The 18,020-nt window shown below is 46.6% G+C and overlaps 2 protein-coding genes and 1 long non-coding RNA gene across 5 annotated transcripts in view; 1 reads left to right on the top strand and 2 right to left on the bottom strand.

Moving 5' to 3' along the window:
• Positions 1 to 18,020, bottom strand: part of LOC136309451 (zinc finger protein 343-like) — an 85,360-nt gene that overhangs the window by 35,284 nt on the left and 32,056 nt on the right. The gene's annotated exons all lie outside the window — the stretch shown is intronic.
• LOC136308218 (zinc finger protein 343-like) lies at positions 1,328 to 10,809 on the top strand. Of its 3 annotated transcripts, XM_066235473.1 has the most exons (6): positions 1,328 to 1,389; positions 2,037 to 2,291; positions 2,469 to 2,527; positions 5,837 to 5,963; positions 9,031 to 10,155; positions 10,236 to 10,809. In XM_066235473.1, the coding sequence occupies exons 2-6, from the start codon at positions 2,189 to 2,191 to the stop codon at positions 10,529 to 10,531; spliced, it is 1,710 nt and encodes a 569-aa protein (XP_066091570.1). In that variant the 5' UTR covers positions 1,328 to 1,389; positions 2,037 to 2,188; the 3' UTR covers positions 10,532 to 10,809. The 3 variants fall into 3 exon arrangements, with proteins under 3 accessions (XP_066091570.1, XP_066091568.1, XP_066091569.1); XM_066235471.1 differs by having other exon boundaries at positions 9,031 to 10,809; XM_066235472.1 differs by lacking the exon at positions 1,328 to 1,389 and adding an exon at positions 1,530 to 1,605 and having other exon boundaries at positions 9,031 to 10,809.
• On the bottom strand, positions 8,057 to 10,154 carry LOC136308233 (uncharacterized). Its single transcript, XR_010726076.1, has 3 exons — positions 10,095 to 10,154; positions 8,966 to 9,196; positions 8,057 to 8,868 (listed from the first exon to the last, which is right to left on the bottom strand). It is a non-coding gene; the product is annotated as an uncharacterized lncRNA (long non-coding RNA).

Below are 18,020 nucleotides of genomic sequence, written 5' to 3' on the forward strand. Positions count from 1 at the left end.
GTGACACAGTAGATTGTGCCATTTTCAGAAAGATCACAGTCTCCTAAATAAGAGGTCCGAACAGGCTAGGATTGAATAGAATGTTAATTCTCTGGGCAATTTTATCTGGTGGTCAGAAAATTTCCTATCAGACCATGGGCCCAGAGGAGACTTCCTGGAGGCAAAGAAGTCTGAGTGTACACCTCAGGGAGGATGAGTCCACTAATCTATCATGGAAGAAGGGTGGAAAGAGAGGTATAGAGTAATTTACCTCCATGGGAAATGCGAGGTCTAGGAGGGTGGAACTGTCTACTGGAGTAGGGAGGAGACAGAAGTGAGGATGGAATGGTGGGCAAGGGCCCGGTCCAGTCACCTCCGTGCTTAGTCCCTCCTTAGAGCTTCTCTGTGCATCTCTGGAGACACTTCATTCAACTCTATCAAGTGGAAGGAGAAAGGAGACTTATTATAATTCAAGGGAACCTGGCTTTCCCATGTTGCATTTCAGTTTTCACATCATGTGCTCTACTCTGTTGTGAAGCCGTCCTGCATTTCTCTGCCACCAGCTGACCTGGAGAGAGGAAATCGACTGCACAGCATCCACAGTGGGGAGACCGCTTTTCCATTCGTGGTTGTCGGCTATGGTGCTGCCCACAGGGGCGGGCCCATAGGATGGAGCCACACTTAGTAGAGGAGCACGGAATGAGGCATGTTTGCTTTCCTGCCTTTTCTCAGTGTATTTCCCTGGGCCATGAAAAGGGAAAAACATGCCAAAGCGCAGAACAGCTCCGCAGCCTCTGCACTAGAGTTACTAGACCGTCCAACCGGAAATGCCTTCTCGGCATAGAACCCGGGAGAGGACTGTCCTACCGGAAAACCTCAGGAGATGCTGCGCAAAGGCTTCTGGGAACTGTAGTCTTTCCCACGATTGGAACCGGGCCAAAAGACTTCAGTCAGATATCATTGTCTGTTTTATACTTGGGTATCTTAAGAAAACAGATGGGTAGAGCTGGCCGGCTTTTTTAGGTAGTTGAAGCATCGTGGGATATGCCAAGATTGCAGTATTAATCTCAGTCAGGATGAATACAAGAATCAATCAGTGGATGCACAAATCCATGTTTCTTTCTCCCTCACTGTCTCTTTTTCTGCCATTCACTTTTTCTCTCTAAAATCAATCAATAATAAATTGGATAAACGGAACGGATGTCACTACACTATATAACGTTCAGGTGTATTAAATTTGTGATTTACAGGTCATTGTGTTGCAGGAGACGAAGCCTCTAGGGATTCTGGGAATCGTAGTCCTTACTCAGATGAGCCGGTAGGCTACGTGGATCTCCGCTACTGGTTCCGGTTAGCGAGGCGTCCTAGTCAAACGCGCTGGAAGGAGGGATGAGAGAGGCAGCGAGTGAGGTTAGGAGCCGTGGTGGGAGCTGGTGGGTTGGACCCGGGATGAGTGAGGCTGGTGTGCAGTAGATGGAACGGGAAGTGCGGGAGGTTTCATTTTTGGAGCCGGGGCGGGGCACCAGATGTGTATTTAGGGGCGGGGAAATGGGGTGAGACTACGCTTGCTCGGAGTCCCTGAGTTCCGCTGCGCTCCCGGGGTCCTTTCTTCTCCCGCTGGAGCGGGTGAGCAGGAGCTCTCATATAATTTTTTTTTTAAAGAAGTTGGGATGATTCTGCGCCGTGTAATTCACATAGGGGAGTGGCTGTAGGCATGCATCCCCGAGGTTAATTTGGGCTCTGGGCACACGAGTTCAGCCAGAGCTAAATAGACAGGCATTCCCTGTGCTGGGTGGGGTGCAGAGCCGACCATATAGCCCCCCTGCATTTAGCAAGGGAACATGTACTGGGGTCATGCGTGTGTGAGTAGTTCTGGGCACCCCATATTGTCTGTGAATATAGAGTTCTGGGTTTTTGGACTTGTTTTGTGGGGCTGAGTATGTCCCAAGTCGGTGAGTGAGTGGGGATGCGGTTGGGGTGGGAGCTCTCAGGGCCTGCAGTGCCTGATTTGTACAGTAAGGAGTGTGGAAACGTCACATTGCTGCTCCCCTCTGCAGGTGCTGACTTTCTGGAAATACACTGGGCTTTTACAAGGACGGTTCGGAGAAGTCATCTATGGCAGCAGCAGAAGTCAGTCTTGAGATGAAATAACGTCTATGTGGCCGGGAGGTAGCATTTCAGGACAAAGAGTGGTCTTACTCCGGGGGCCATGAGGTTGTGTGATCCATCGGCCTTGGGAGAGCAGGACCGGGAGGAGAACAGGGAAGACATGGAGACCATGAAGAATCTGACCCCAAATCATGAGGCTAAAGGTGAGAGTTGAGAGTCTGGAGAGGTGAGGAGGAGGAGTAAGGCTCCAAGCTTAGCTGAGAGCACTATAGTGACCCCAGCTGAGTAAAGGGACTGCTCCCTCTGTCCTGGGCTCCGAGGAGCTGCTCCCCGGGGCATTCTGGGAGGCCTGCACCCTCAGAGCTGTGTTCTTCCCCTAGGTCTGCCTTCCAGCTGCACTGACTCGCTCCAAGAAAAGTGGGGAAAGCCCGAAACACTGGTGAGTTGGGGTTACATTTTTTCATTCTTCATTATGAAATGCTGGCTCATTTTCCAGAGAATAGGCAAACTGAATATTCTCTTTTCTCGGGAAGGGATAAAGTAAACAACATCAGACAATTCATGCCTGTGTCAGGCAGCATGTTTTACAATGACTTCTGCATTTCTCTGTTTTATTTTTTTTTGTTGGAAAATCTACCCAAGATTTGTAGATCCCATGAAAGTGCAAAGTATAAGGGATAATTTTGAAGAACTGAAATTATTTAAAATTTTAAATATAGTATTTAATTTTATCTCATGTCATAGTAGTTAAACTGTCTTTTGTAGCGGACTTTTTATACTTTCTTACTTTTGAAAATTTTGAACAATTAGAGAAGCAGAGCAGAGTGTGGATGAACAGTATTTAAATAATAAGAGAATTTCAACTCAAATGCACATGGACAGAAAAGATCGCAAAAAAGGAAATTTTGCAGAAATCACTGAGTTATTGACTCTGGTTTGAGAGATCCTGCTCTAGTTTCCCCTAAACTGGGAAGGATGTTCCTAATCACTTGATTGCCTGCCTAGTTAATTATTCTGAATGCAGTGACCTTTTTTGTTTCTAGAGCAGGGGTCCTCAAACTACGGGCCTGTGGGCCACATGTGGCCCCCTGAGGCCATTTATGCGTCCCCCGCCGCACTTCCGGGAGGGGCACTTCTTTCATTGGTGGTCAGCAGATGCATCTTGTGCTCCTGGAGTACTGTATGTGGTGGCATCGCAAGCGTGGTGTCGCTCAGGTACAGTCCTACTTCCGGTGATGCGGGACTACTTCCGGAAGCACGTCATATCACTTGTATGGCTAGCAGTGACAAATGTGGAACCGGACATGGACCATCTCATTAGCCAAAGGCAGGCTCATAGTTCCCATTGAAATACTGGTCAGTTTGTTGGTTTAAATTTACTTGTTTTTTATTTTAAATATTGTATTTGTTCCCGTTTTGTTTTTTTACTTTAAAATAAGATATGTGCAGCGTGCATAGGGATTTGTTCATAGTTTCTTTGTGTGTGTATGTTTTTTTACAGAGACAATGAGTCAGAGAGAGGGATAGACAGGGACAGACAGACAGGAACAGAGAGAGATGAGAAGCATCTATTATTAGTTTTTCATTGCGCATTACAACACCTTAGTTGTTCATTGATTGCTTTCTCATGTGCCTTGACCGCGGGCCTTCAGCAGACCGAGTAACCCCTTGCTGGAGCCAGCGACCTTGGGTCCAAGCTGGTGGGCTTTGCTCAAACCAGATGAGCCCGCGCTCAAGCTGGCGACCTGGGGGTCTCGATCCTGGGTCCTCTGTATCCCAGTCCGATGCTCTATCCACTGCGCCACCGCCTGGTCAGGCTGTTCATAGTTTTTTTTATAGTCCGGCTCTCCAACGGTCTGAGGGACAGTGAACTGGCCTCCTATGTAAAAAGTTTGGGGACCCCTGTTCTAGAGGCTCTGGAGGAAGAGCCCTCCTGCAATAGCCTCCAGCCAAACTTTTCCCATAAACACTGGTAGGGGCTCTGACACCTCTGAATGGGCAGTTCTCTGTGGAGGACTCTTCATTGGAAGAGTCTGCACCTGTGCACCGTGGGAGGCACATTTCCCAGCCCTGGCTGAAGCTTCCTGGTCTGATTGTGTGTCCTTACAGTGTTTGGTGAAATTTGTACATACATATAATTTTTTCTTTCTTTCTTAGTCTGTTTTAACTAGCTCTTACTCTAAGACTCAGGCTGATTTATTTTTTTATTTATTTTTGTCTGTTGATGTTGTGTATAGCCCAGGTGAATGTTTTCTTCATCTGGTAATGCTGTGTAGCTCATCATTGCATTGATTCTTTTTTTTTTTTTTTTTGTATTCTAGTTAAGCTCACGTAAGTTGTTCAGGGAGAACAGCCTAGTGAGCCCTATAAAAGGACTGTCATTTTTGCAGGGGGAGGGTCAGCGTGATTGTGCATGTCTAGGCCCCTCCTGCTGATTAGCCATGACTTCCAGGCAATAGCATTTATTGAACTCACCAAGACAAATCAGTAAACATGAACAAGGGACAAGAGCCACAGCCTGAGGAAGGAGTTGGGTTGGTCTCCAGAATTGCTACAGTGTTTTGCCTAAAATGCTCAGTATTTAACAAAGAGACTGTATTGAAGGGGAGAGATGCAGAGTGAGAAAGACAATAAGAAAGAGCCTGACCTGTGGTGGTGCAGTGGATAAAGTGTCGACCTGGGAACACTGAGGTCGCCGGTTCAAAACCCTGCACTTGTCTTGTCAAGGCATATATATGGGAGTTGATGCTTCCTGCTCCCCCCTTTCTCTCTCCTTTCTAAAATGAATAAATAAAAACATTAAAAAAAAGAAAATAAGAAAGAACATACGAATATGAGAATAAGAGGAAGTCTAAATAAATTTTCCTGTTATGTAAAATGAATACAACTTTTCAATTCTGTGCTGAGTTACAATCTCCCTGGATGTACATTCATCCTTCCCTTATTGGTTATGAGTTCTGTGTTGGACGATACACTGTGGACACCGAGTCCCTTTCAAATTGGAACTTATCTGCCCATCTAGAACTCTTTCATCTCAGTATTCCTCCATAGTGTGTCCTCAAGGTCACCTTTCTGAGAAGTGCTTCAGGTTTTAATTTTCTTTTCTTTTTTTTTGACACAGAGGGAGAGTCAGAGAGGGACTAATTGGGAAAGACAGGAAGGGAAAGAGATAAGAAGCTTCAATTCTTCATTGCAGCACCTTAGTGTTCAATCATTGCTTCCTCACTTGTGCTTTGACGTGGGAGGTACAGCAGAGCGAGTGACCCCTTGCTCAAGCCAGTGACTTTGTGCTCAAGCCAGAGACCATGGAGTCGTATTTATGAACCCATGCTCAAGCCAGTGTCCCCACACTCATACTGTTGAACCCACACTTCAGCTGGATGAGCCTGCTCTCAAGATGGTGATATTGGGGTTTTGAACCTGGCTCTTCCGTGTCCTAGTCCCACGCTCTATCCACTGTGCCCCTGCCTGGTCAGGCCAGGTTTCAACTTGATTCATAAATCACTTCTCCAAGGAAATGATAAATGTCTAGGGCCCAGGAATGGGTGTATGTGTCGGCTCTGTGCCCCTTTGACTTTAACAGAAAGTTATGGTCGTGGCCACTAGAATTTGGTACATAGAACTGTGTACTTGGGAAAGAACTGGACCAAGTTTTTGTAGGTCTACACCATAGGGTAACGATATTTATTCATTGCGCTTGGAAAACTGATGGTGACTTGCTATTCGTTAATGGATTGCTTATTTATAGGTACCGATCACATTCAGGGATGTGGCCGTGGTCTTCACAGAGGAGGAATGGAGGATGCTGAGCCCTGCGCAGAGGAGCCTGTACAAGGAAGTGATGCTGGAGAACTACAGGAACCTGCTCTCGCTGGGTGAGGCTGTGTTCTGTCCTTCCTTACTGCGGTAGCGGGATGGACCACCTACCGTGGCCCAGAAAATATTCTTGACACTTAAAGCCACACAGAAGTGAAGGAATAGCAGCCCCTGCCCATGGGGGCTTACTTTTCCCAATGTGTTGAGACAAATAAGAAAGAAGAAGCTTCCCATGCAGGGATAGGATGGTACGTTAGATGTTACTAAGCACTTTCTAGTAAAAAATAATGATTAAATGAAGCAGGATAAAGGAGTATCGATTGTGACATGGCAGTGGGCTGAATTTGAAATCAATGAGGAGGTAATGTGACCAAAGACATAATGTGGTGACGGAGTTAGACTCTCTGTGAAAGGAAATAGCATTTCAAGAAGAGATGTGTTGGTGCTTCGGCCTCAAGGAAGGGATGTCCCTTCCGGGGTAAAGAATTGTAAGGAGGCCGGTGGGATTGGAAGAGCTGTTTGCATGTGGGAGAGTAGTGAGACATGCCCTCTGCCACAGTCAGAGGTTTGTGCTTTATACACTATGTTTATTATCTTATTTAGAAATGTACATTGATTCTTTAATCCTAGGTTGATAAATACTTTCCATTGTAACATTATCCTGAGTCAGCCATTGGCCAGTCTTTATGCAAAGGGCCAGAGAATAGCTATTTTAAGTGTTTTGTGGGCGATGTGATCTCTAACTTCTCTGAAGTCTCCCTGTCATCCTAAGTAGCCAGTATGTGGATGAATGAGTACGATTGTGTCCCAGGAAGACTTTTTCTTTGGTCACCAAAGTTTGAATTTTATATCAGTTTTATGTGTCATGAACTATCATTCTTTTTACTTGTTTTCATCTTGGTAACAATTTAAACACTGTCCTGAGCCTGTCAACTGTACAGAGAGAGAGGGGAGGATGAAATAGGTCTCAAGCTCTATTTCTCCCACCCCTTGTTCTAGGTCAGTGCTGTGCCGTGCAAATACAGTGTGAGCCACAGGGATGATTTAAACTTTTTTAATAACTACATTTTTAAAAAAGTAGATATGAATGGGTAAAATTCACAATCTTATGTCATCCAATCTTTCAAAATATTTCACACGTAATGAAAATATAAAAAAAGTTTTTAAATCTTAAGTTAGAAGTAGTGAGTAGTGAGAAAGACTCCTGCTTAGGCCCCCAATTGGATCAACCCGCAAGGCCTGTACCAGGTGATGATGCTCTGGCCCCCTGGGGCCATGGCTTTGTTGCTTGGCAACAAAGCTATGTTAGCGCTTGAGGTAAAGCCATGAAGCCATCCTCAGTGTCTGGATTTCACTTCCTCCAACTGAGTCATGGCTGCAGGAGAAGAAGAGAGAGATAGAGAAGTAGAAGGGATATGGGGAGGGGTGGTGAAGCAGCTGCTCACTTCTCCTGTTGCCCTGAGCAGGAGTCAACACTGGGGCACCTACATGCCAGGCCAGCGCTCTAGCACAGAGAGGACAGGCCAGGGCCAAATGCTCATGTCTTCTGTTGCCTCTTGTTCACCTCTTTCAGTTCTGGAATTCTAGAAAAAGCCTGCCTCCATTTGGGTCTGGAATTTTTTGTGTGTGTGACAGAGAGAGAGAGAAACAGAGAGAGAGAGACTGATATGGACAGACAGGCAGGAAAAGAGAGAGATGAGAAGCATCAATTCTTTGTTGCTGCATCTTAGTTGTTCATTGATTTCTTTGTCATATATTCCTTCACCTAGGGGGGTGGTGATAGTAGAGTTACTGACTTCCTGCTCAAACCTGTGACCTTGTGCACAAGCCAGTGAACTTGTGCAAAGCAGATAAGCCTGCGCTCCAGCTGGCAACGTTGGGGTTTCGAACCTGGGTCTTCCGCATTCCAGTCTGACTATACACTGCGCCAGCGCCCTGTCGGGCTGGGTCTGGTATTCTTCAAAAAGAAAGGGGAAAGCAGCAATGAGGAAAACACATTGTGGCTTTTAAAAACGTGTTTCCAAGTGGCAGTAACTTTTCACCAATCTCTGTTGGCCCAAGCAAATCCTGTTGGCAAGTGTGATGTTTAGTGTGATGAGATTGGTCTGGGCGCAGGGTTCCAAAATCCTGAAACAATGAACAGCATCTTTCTTGTCTCTGGTGGGAGTCACAGTACCTAATAGAGAACTTAGTACTTAGAAATTATTTTCTAAGTATGTGTTGAAAGATGGGCATCCAGCCTGACCTGTGGTGGCGCAGTGGATAGAGCGTCGAACTGGGATGCAGAGGACCCAGGTTCGAGACCCCGAGGTCGCCAGCTTGAGCGCGGGCTCATCTGGTTTGAGCAAAGCTCACCAGCTTGAACCCAAGGTCGCTGGGTCCAACAAGGGGTTACTCGGTCTGCTGAAGGCCCACGGTCAAGGCACATATGAGAAAGCAGTCAATGAACAACTAAGGTGTTGCAACACGCAATGAAAAACTAATGATTGATGCTTCTCGTCTCTCTCTGTTCCTGTCTGTCTGTCCCTGTCTATCCCTCTCTCTGACTCACTCTCTGTCTCTGTAAAAAATAAATAAAAATTAAAAAAAAAATTATAAAGATGGGCATCCTGAAGTTCAGATTCAGTTGTTATACACTCTGTTTAAACACTGTGTAATGCACCGTTTCCTGTGTTTGGAAGCCCTCCTGATCAAGTAACTTTTTATGTGTTCAGTTTTTTTTTTTTAATAAGTAAAGTCATGAAGCAGATTTCCACATAGGTCATAGAGACTGTCACCTCCAAGAACAACAGAAGTGTAAACAGGGCACCAGTGGGAGGGTCATGGCTTGACTGACTTACTAGAAAGAACCAGCTGGTGGTATTGAAGCTATTTACAGGGCAGATTGCTTTCCTGGAATGCTGCCAGTCTGAGTGATGTGGAGATGTTTCTGGGATGGTTCTCTGGATTTCCGTAGAAAAGGGACTGTGTAGAAACGGAACATAAGGAAATCATTAGTGGAAACAAAGGATGTTGAACACATATGATTAATAACAGGTGTGGCAGGAGGGCCCTCGTTTACCTGAGAGAAGGGGGGACTCACTGCAGCCCTGTTGGGGCTTCTCTGACTGAACTTTCTTTCTCCAGCAGAATCACAGCCAGAAACAGACCCCCGCTTTTTCTGCCATTCGACCTTCCCCCGGGAGCCACTGCCCAGCCAGCAGGTGCTTCCCATGTGCTCGGACATGTGTGACTTCTATCCAGGGGATTCGGCCCTGTGGAATCAGGAGCAGACATCTTTTTCTCAAAGGTCCTGGACAGAAAACACAGGTGAAGTCAGAGAAGATGGCTTAAGACTTTCAGTTGTGCAGACGGAGGAGGAGGAAACCTCAGGCGCATTCTACAGCCCACCCAGAGGATCTTCCAGAGAAGGTCATGCGGTGCTAGAAATAGAGCCCAGCTCAGATCAAGGGGTGACCCCTGTGCAGACCGACAAGGGGAGGAAGGAATTCGAAACCCCGAGATCCGGGGCTGTGAGCCGTAGTGACCACAAACCAGACTGCAGCCTGGAATCTAACGTCATGGCAGACAGGGTGACCCTCTCAGAGGAGAAGCCCTACGTTTGCAGGCAGTGTGGGCGAAGCTTCACACTTAAGTCACACCTCCTCACACACCCTGAAATGCACTTGTCGATGGAGAATCCTTTTCTTTGTGATGAGTGTGTCCAAAGATTTGGTGATAAATCAAAAGTCACGATACAGCAGCAGACTCACTCGGGGGAAAAGCCCTTTTTGTGCCCAGAGTGTGGACGAGGATATGTTTATAAGTCAGACCTTAGGCAGCACCAGAGGACTCACTCGGGGGAGAAGCCTTACTTGTGTGGTGAGTGTGGACGAGGATTTGGTTACAACTCACACCTCAGGAGACACCAGATGACTCACTCGGGGGAGAAGCCCTTTGTGTGCCGTGAGTGTGGGCGAGGATTTTATGATAACTCACACCTTAGGAGACACCAGAGGACTCACTCAGGGGAGAAGCCTTACATGTGCCCTGAGTGTGGACGAGGATTTGCTTGTAAGTTAGACCTCAGGAGACACCAGAGGATTCACTCAGGGGAGAAGCCCTACGTGTGTCCTGAGTGTGGACGAGGATTTGGTTATAAGTCAACCTTCAGAACACACCAGATGATTCACTCTGGGGAGAAGCCTTACGTGTGCGGTGAGTGTGATTGCCGCTTTGTCCGGAAGTCATCCCTCCTCTTGCACCAGAGGAAACACTCACGGGACATGCACGCTTTCAAGGAGTGTGGCAGAGCTTCAGACGTAGGTCAGACCGCATTCAGCCACAGTGGTCTCACTTGGGGGAGAAGCCCTACCTGTGTTTGGAGTGTGGACGAGGATTTGCAAATAAATCACACCTCAGGAGACATCAGCAGACTCATTCTGGGAAGAAGCCCTTCATGTACCCTGAGTGTTTTCGAGGATTTAGTCGTGAGTCACTCTTCAGAGGACACCAGACAACTCACACAGGGGAGAAGCCCTATGTGTGCCTGGAGTGTGGACGAGGATTTGCATATAAATCTCACCTCAGGAGACACCAGCAGACTCACTCAGGGGAGAAACCCTTTGTGTGCCCTGAGTGTTTTTGAGGATTTAGTCATAAGTCAGTCCTCAGGGGACACCAGATGACTCGCTTGGGAGAAGCCCTCCGTGTGCCTGGAGTGTGGATGAGGATTTCCCCGCAGTCATGTTGGGGCTTCTCTTACCAAACTTTCTTTCTCCAGCAGAATCAAAGCCAGAAAACAAACCATCACTCCTTTGCCCTCTGGCTTTCTCCCGGGAGCCACTGCCCAGCCAGCAGGTGCTTCCCATGTGCTCGGACACATGTGACTTCTGTTCAGGGGATTCAGGCCTGTGGTGTCAGAAGCAGATATCTTTTTTGAAAGTTGCTGGAGGGAACACACAGAAGGTGAAGGCAGAGAAGATGGCTTGAGACTTTCGTTTGTGTAGACGGAGGAGGGGGGAAACCTCAGGCGTATTTTGCAGCCCACCCCGAGGATCTTCCAGAGAAGGTCATGAGGTGCTAGAAATAGAGCCCAGCTCAGTCCAAGTCGAAAGCCCTGTGCAGACCGACAAGGGGAAGAAGGAATAAGCAACCCCGAAATCTGGAGCTGTGAGCTGTACTGAGCTCAAACCAGACTGCAGCCTGGAATCAAACGTTATGGCAGACAGGGTGACTCTCTCAGGGGACCAGCCCTATGTTTGCAGGCAGTGTGGGCGGGGCTTCACACTTAAGTCACACCTCCTCAGACACCTTGAAGTACACTCGTTGATGGAGAATCCTTTCCTGTGTGATGAGTGTGGCCAAAGATTTGGTGATAAAATCAAGTCAAGATACAGCAGTGGACTCACTCGGGGGAGAAGCCCTTTGTGTACCTGGTGTGTAAATGAGGATTTGGTGATAAGTTAGTCCTCAGGAGGCAAAACTGGACTCACTCGAGGGAGAAGCCCTTTGTGTGTCTTCAGTGTGGACAGGCATTTGTTCATAAATCACTCCTCAGGAGACACCGGTTGACTCTCCTGGGGGAGAAGCCCTTCCTGTGCCTGGAGTGTGGACGAGGATTTGATGATAAGTCAGTCCTCAGGAGGCACAGTTGGACTCACTCAAGGGAGAAACCCTTCATGTGTCTTCAGTGTGGACGAGCATTTGTTCCTAAGTCACTCCTCAGGAGACACCAGATGAGTCATTTGGGGGAGTAGCCCTGCGTATGCCCAGAGTGTGGATGAGCATTTGGTGATGTCAGTCCTCTAGACCAGGGGTCCCCAAACTCCGGCCCGCGGACCGCATGCGGCCCCCTGAGGCCATTTATCCAGCCCCCACCGCACTTCCGGAAGGGGCACCTCTTTCATTGGTGGTCAGTGAGAGGAGCATAGTTCCCATTGAAATACTGGTCAGTTTGTTGATTTAAATTTACTTGTTCTTTATTTTAAATATTGTATTTGTTCTCGTTTTGTTTTTTTTACTTTAAAATAAGATACGTGCAGTGTGCATAGGGATTTGTTCATAGTTTTTTTTATAGTCTGGCCCTCCAACAGTCTGAGGGACAGTGAACTGTGTAAAGATTTGGTGATCCCTGCTCTAGACACACCAGAAGACTCACTCGGGCAACAAACCTTTCGTGTCCCTGGAGTGTGGACTAGGATTTGGTGGTAAGTCAAAGCTCAAGATACACCATAGGATTCACTTAGGGGAGAAGCCCTACATGTGCCCTGAGTGTGGACGAAGATTTCGTGATAAGTCAGTCCTCAGGAGACACCAGAGGACTCACTCAGGGGAGAAACCCTTTGTGTGTCTTGAGTGTGGACGAGGATTTGGTGATGAGTCAGCCCTCAGGAGACACCAGAGGACTCATTCATGGGATAAGTTCTACGTGTGCTTAGAACATGGACGAGGATTTGATGATGAGTTAGGAGACACCAGAGGATGTACTTGGGACAGAATCGTTACCTGTGTAGTTACTATGGATAAGGCTTCATTGCCTGTCCCTGCAGGCCTCTCCTTTTTCTTGCAATCAGTTTGTGTCCTGAGTAGGTCCCCACCCCCTCTGGCAACGCCAGATACTGGTAGTGCTGATTGGGCTGCAAAGCTATACACTACATTAGGACAAACTTTAAGTGGCCAGCAAAGGACTCTGTGAGGAGTTTTAGCAATCAGTTATACCTCCTAGGGCACCAGGGCACACTCGAGGAGAAGATGGATGGTGGCAGGGTTCGTGGGTGGAACTTTATCCTGTTGTTTCTCCTCAACATTCAAAGAGGACATTCTTCCCAGGAATCACTACCTCAGTTATGAACCACCTTTGAGGGGCTTTCAGCAGTCCTGAACCCTCCCCTCCTCTGTATGAGAGGGAGGATGGAACTAGCTACTATATAGACCTGTGTTTATTTTTTTCAGTTTTTGTAATTGGAATAAAGAAATAAAATGTTTCATTTAAGTAACCTAAGAATGACCACTTTTATGTCTTTGTTGGGAAAACAAATGTTTTTAGGTTGCGCCCTGTGTGTATAGTGTATGGAAGGCTGCAGGTGCTTGCCCTCAGGGCAGCAAATTGCAAACTGTGAGTTGACTTCCTGCTTGGGAGGGAGGAGTGCTTCCTATTGTTGCTGTAGAACAGGTTTATTTCCTCCAGCCTATTTAGCTACAGAGTGAATAGGGAGAGAGAGAGTGCTCAGTGCTTAGTGTTGGAATTAATCGCAGTCGGAAAAGACCAGTGTGCAGGCTTTATTGAAAGGGAACCTGCTGGGCTGTCTCGTGAGGGAAAAGCAGCGTCAGGTACAGACCAACACCGGGTACGGACCAACACCGGGTACAGACCAACACCGGGTACGGACCAACACCGGGTACGGACCAACACTGGGTACAGACCAACACCGGGTACGGACCAACATCGGCTTTAAAGATTGGGGCAGGGGGAGTGGGAAGGGAGGTGTGGCATTAGCCAATTGGCTGCTGCACAAAGGATTGTCTTCAGTCACCCAGGACTTCTTGGATACTGCCATCAGACATTTCTTTGCGGTTGGTCATCTGCAAGCCCTGAAACGAACTCTTGGAACTCCTGCCGACAGGGTTAAAGAAATGAAACCTAGGCCCTGGCCGGTTGGCTCAGCGGTAGAGCGTGGAACTGGGATGTGGAAGACCCAGGTTTGAGACCCCAAGGTTGCCAGCTTGAGTGAGGGCTCATCTGGTTTGAGGAAAAGCTCACCAGCTTGAGCCCAAGGTTGCTGGCCCGAGCAAGGGGTTACTCAGTCTGCTGAAGGCCCGCAGTCAAGGCACATATGAGAGAGCAATCAATAAACAAGGTGTTGCCTGACCTGTGGTGGTGCAGTGGATAAAGCGTCGACCTGGAAATGCTGAGGTTGCCAGTTCGAAACCCTGGGCTTGCCTGGTCAAGGCACATATGGGAGTTGATGCTTCCAGCTCCTCCCCCCTTCTCTCTCTCTGTCTCTCCTCTCTGTCTCTCCCTCTCCTCTCTAAAATGAATAATAAAAAAATAGAATAGAAAAAAAATAAATAAATAAACAAGGTGTTGCAATGCGCAACAAAAAACTAATGATTGATGCTTATCTCTCCATTCCTGTCTGTCTGTCCCTGTCTATCCCTCTCTCTGACTCTCTCTGTAAAAAAAAATAATAAATTAAAATATGTGGTGTCCATGGCGCTCTCAGCAAAAAGGTTCCCAACCCCTGTTCTAGATTATTTTATTTCTTTCCTGTTCTGTGCCTGGAAAGAGAGCGAAGGGGGAGCCTGTTTGGAGATGCCTAAACAAAAATCTCATATGGCCGACTTGAGATTTTTCACGAGAGATTTGTTTAGTATTTATCCTTACCACATTTCTATTAAAATGGCCCTATGTAAGATCAAGCAGGCCACATTCTAATCTCTAAAATTCTGGGCTTCACTCTTGATTTGTGTAATTGTATGTGAAGTCTTTGTTTAATGTCTAAATGTGTCTGTCTTCAAGGCCTGAATTAAATTTATGCGTGCAAAAATTGGAAATGCTGGCTCTAATATTGTAAAAATAAAATATCACCCCTACAAATTAAAAAAAAAATTTTTATTAGAACAAGTAAAGCATGCTCATTAAAATTTAAATAAAATGAAATGTAGATCCTGAAGACTTCCTAATTTGGCCAAACTGCTCCAAGCTGAAGTTGCTGCAGCTGCAAAGCTTGAAGCAGGGTGGATTTGCTTACCTGTGGATTGACTGGGTTGAAGTGTTTTGATGGGTGTGGAAATGTTGCTTGAAAGTGCATTTGCTGTATTTTGTTGGAGGTTGGCATTGAGATGGGTGTTTCTTGCAGTTTTTGAGGTCAAGGTGTTGTGGAGTGTACTCAACAAATGCTTAAGGGTCAATTGTAAATAATATAAAAAAAAAGAGAGGGGGGAGGAGTCATGTCCTGGAACTCCTGAAATCTATTTACTTTTAAAAATTTCTTTTGAATGCTGATCTTCAGGAGACGGCAAACTTTTTTTTTTTTTTGCAAACTTCTACCCCCTTTTATTTGATCTAGCTAGTAATGCTGTTTTCTCTTTTTCTAAATAGTTACAGATATACAAAAAAAGTTTACCTAGGTGGATGTGGGCCCTCAAAACCCTCAGTGAGATCTTCTGAGCATGGCTTTTAAGGTCTGTAATGATCAAGAGGAAAAGAAAAGACAGACAAAGCCCAAAAGAGATCAGGCAAAATACCAGCTCTTGGCATACACCCTCAAAGGCTCCAATACCCCAGAGGGGCCTCATAGGACTCATCAGGGCCCTGCTCAAGAGTGGAAAAGAAAAATCATTGAGCTAAAGCCTGCCAGGCTTCTCTGCACCTACCAGGGACATACCTTTGCTGTGGGAAAAAAAGGGACACTGGAAGGTAAGCTGCCCCCTCACTCCTCTAAGGGAGGGTTCAGTCTCTTCCAGCCATGCTCCAACCACCTGTGACCTGACCTTGCCCAGCCTGCTGGGACTTGCCAGTGAAGGCTAAAGGTGTCCAGGACCATCAGCCCCATCTCACGTCACTGTGGACAAGCCTAAGGTATTCCTTCCAAGTAGCAGGTGATTTTGTTTCTTGTGGACACAAGGGCCACTTACTATGCCTTCCTTGAATATTTGGATTTTTATTCATCCCTCAAAGATCTCTCTGTGGGTGTTGTCTTATTTTCTGCTGCTTTCATATATAGTGTTTCCTTTATTCCTCCTGCCTTAATGTTCCATGCCTATTTTAGGCTGGGACCTGCTCTTAATTTAGATGAATTTACCTCTGCCACCCAGCATACTTTATCCCATGGTAAAGGTTCTCTTTACCATGCCACGGCTGCAGAGCTTGAGAAAAAGGCACCCTGGGTTCATCTCTCCAGTTTAAAAAAAAATGGAAGCTCCATCTTTATACATGCTGCAGATGGCTTTACCAGTCTATCTCAACCATTACCAGCTAGAAGCAGTGGTCATTGGGACTTGGACTCAAGCTGCAAAGTGTGGAAATGTGACCACAACTCTAGTGCCTTGTGGGTTTTCCCTGAATGTGTGTGACTCCTGCTCCTTGGGAAAGTTTTCAGACTGAAGTGGGGTTGGGTTACATTTACAAATAATATGAAGCGATGATGGTGTCAACATGAACTTGGTGAAATTACATTAACGTGTTAAGGACATTTAAGACTGTAAGAATTTTCTTGTAGATCCTCTTGTGTTGGTTGAGACTGCTTGATAATCTAATAAGCCTTAACCACTAAATTGTGTTAGGACACTTGTTATAGTATCTGTTAGCATTGGCTATTTCAATTTTGTCATTCATTTTATATTTTTCCAGTCTGCCTCCAAATCGGAACATGGGAATTCAGATGAGTATAAATCACAGCACATGAATTGAAGTTTAAATACACACACACACACACACACACACACACACACACACACATAGAGGGGGGGGGGAATATGTTGGGGATCAAATAAATAGAGTATTTTTGCAATCTGGGCAGAGGTGCTGGGCCCAAACCCCACCTCATTTGCCTAGTTAGCAAAGAGCTATACCTCATTCTCATTTGTCTCACCCATGTTCTCCGGAGGAGGCTGGAAGCTAGTTTTTTTATTAGTATAAAGTAGATTTGGATGGTTTGGTGGGGGTTGTCTTTGAGTAGCCTTGGAAACTTAACTGAATTGCTAATGCATCACATTTTTTCCTATGAATAAAAGTGAATGTGCTTCTAGGAGTGTGGGGTTACAGCTAAGAAATAGTAGAGACTGTTTGCCGTGGCATCCTCCCAAACCTATATATATATATATATGGCACTGTCTATAATTTATTTCAATTCCATACCTTTTCCTGTTTAGGACCCCGGTATATACTTGTTGTGGCTGAACCACGACAACCTTCTGTGTTTTCTCTCCAGCAACAGAACTGGAAAGTTTTCATTTTACATAACAGGAAAATTTATTTAAAATTTCTCTCACTCCTATATTATTTGAATGTTCTTTTTTTTTCTCACCCTGTGTCTCTTCACTTCAATTCACTTTCTTTGTTAAATACTGGATATTTTAAGTAAAACCTTGTAGCAACTCTGGAGACCAACCCAGCTCCCTGCTCAGGCTGTGGCTCCTCTCACTTCTTCATGTTTTCTGACTCGTCTTGGACATTCAGTAAAGTCTATTGCCCCCAATGATGTGTCTAATCAGCAGGAGAGGCCTTCGACATGCACAATCCCGCTGACCCTCCCCCTCCAGAATGACAGTCCTTTTGACTGGACTCCCGTGGTCATTCTCCATGATCTACTTATCATGGCCACTAAACCCTGCCCTAACTGCAAGCAGTACGGTCACTGGTGGAGCGATTCCCCCTTTGGACAACAGCCTTTTCACCAGTGCCTCTACGTGGAGGAGAAGCCACCCAAATGGGAGGCCAAACCAGCTAGGCAGGCCCACCACTCAAACTCCTCGGCCTCATGAACGACTGACGCAGCCTGGACTCAAAGACCCCCATCACCCTCGCCAAGCCCCGGGTAATGCTACAGGTAGTGGGTAAGACCATCACATTTCTTGTGGACATGTGACAACCTTCTCTGTTCTGCCATCTCACTCTGGACCTCACAGGTCTCGGTTATGGGAGTGGATGGGGCCCCTTCTTTCCCCCTTTGCGTGCCACTCCTGACATGCAGTTTGAACGGATTCCCCTTTTTGCACTCCTTCTTAGTTATGCCCTCATGCCCTGTACCCCTCCTGGGTCAGGACATTCTACAAAGTCTCAAAACCACTATCCAGCTGACAGCATCTTCCCACCTACTCCTACCACTGCTGACTGAAGGCTCTCCCACTACCACAGATCACCCTAACCCGGTCACACCCCTATTCCACCAGATATTGTCACCCTCAAGTCTGGGACACTTCTACCCCTGTAGTAGCTGCCTACCACCCACCCGTTCACATCCGCTTGAAGAATCCCTCCCAGTTCCCATCTGGCCCCCATACGGTAATGTGACTACTCCTACTGCAGCCAAGCTCCTCCCAGTTCCCATCTGGCCCCCATACGGTAATGTGACTACTCCTACTGCAGCCAAGCTCCTCCCAGTTCCCATCTGGACCCCATACGGTAATGTGAC

The sequence above is a fragment of the Saccopteryx bilineata genome, chromosome 6 (assembly GCF_036850765.1).
Source record: "Saccopteryx bilineata isolate mSacBil1 chromosome 6, mSacBil1_pri_phased_curated, whole genome shotgun sequence".
NCBI classification, from domain to species: Eukaryota; Metazoa; Chordata; class Mammalia; order Chiroptera; family Emballonuridae; genus Saccopteryx; species Saccopteryx bilineata.

Excerpts from the sequence above, each read along its gene's own strand:
- LOC136308218 (XM_066235471.1), top strand. The coding sequence starts at position 2,189 with ATGAGGTTGTGTGATCCATCGGCCTTGGGAGAGCAGGACCGGGAGGAG. Across the intron at positions 2,292-2,468 it reads CCCAAATCATGAGGCTAAAG|GTCTGCCTTCCAGCTGCACT; the intron begins GTGAGAGTTGAG and ends TTCTTCCCCTAG. Across the intron at positions 5,964-9,030 it reads CAGGAACCTGCTCTCGCTGG|CAGAATCACAGCCAGAAACA; the intron begins GTGAGGCTGTGT and ends TTCTTTCTCCAG.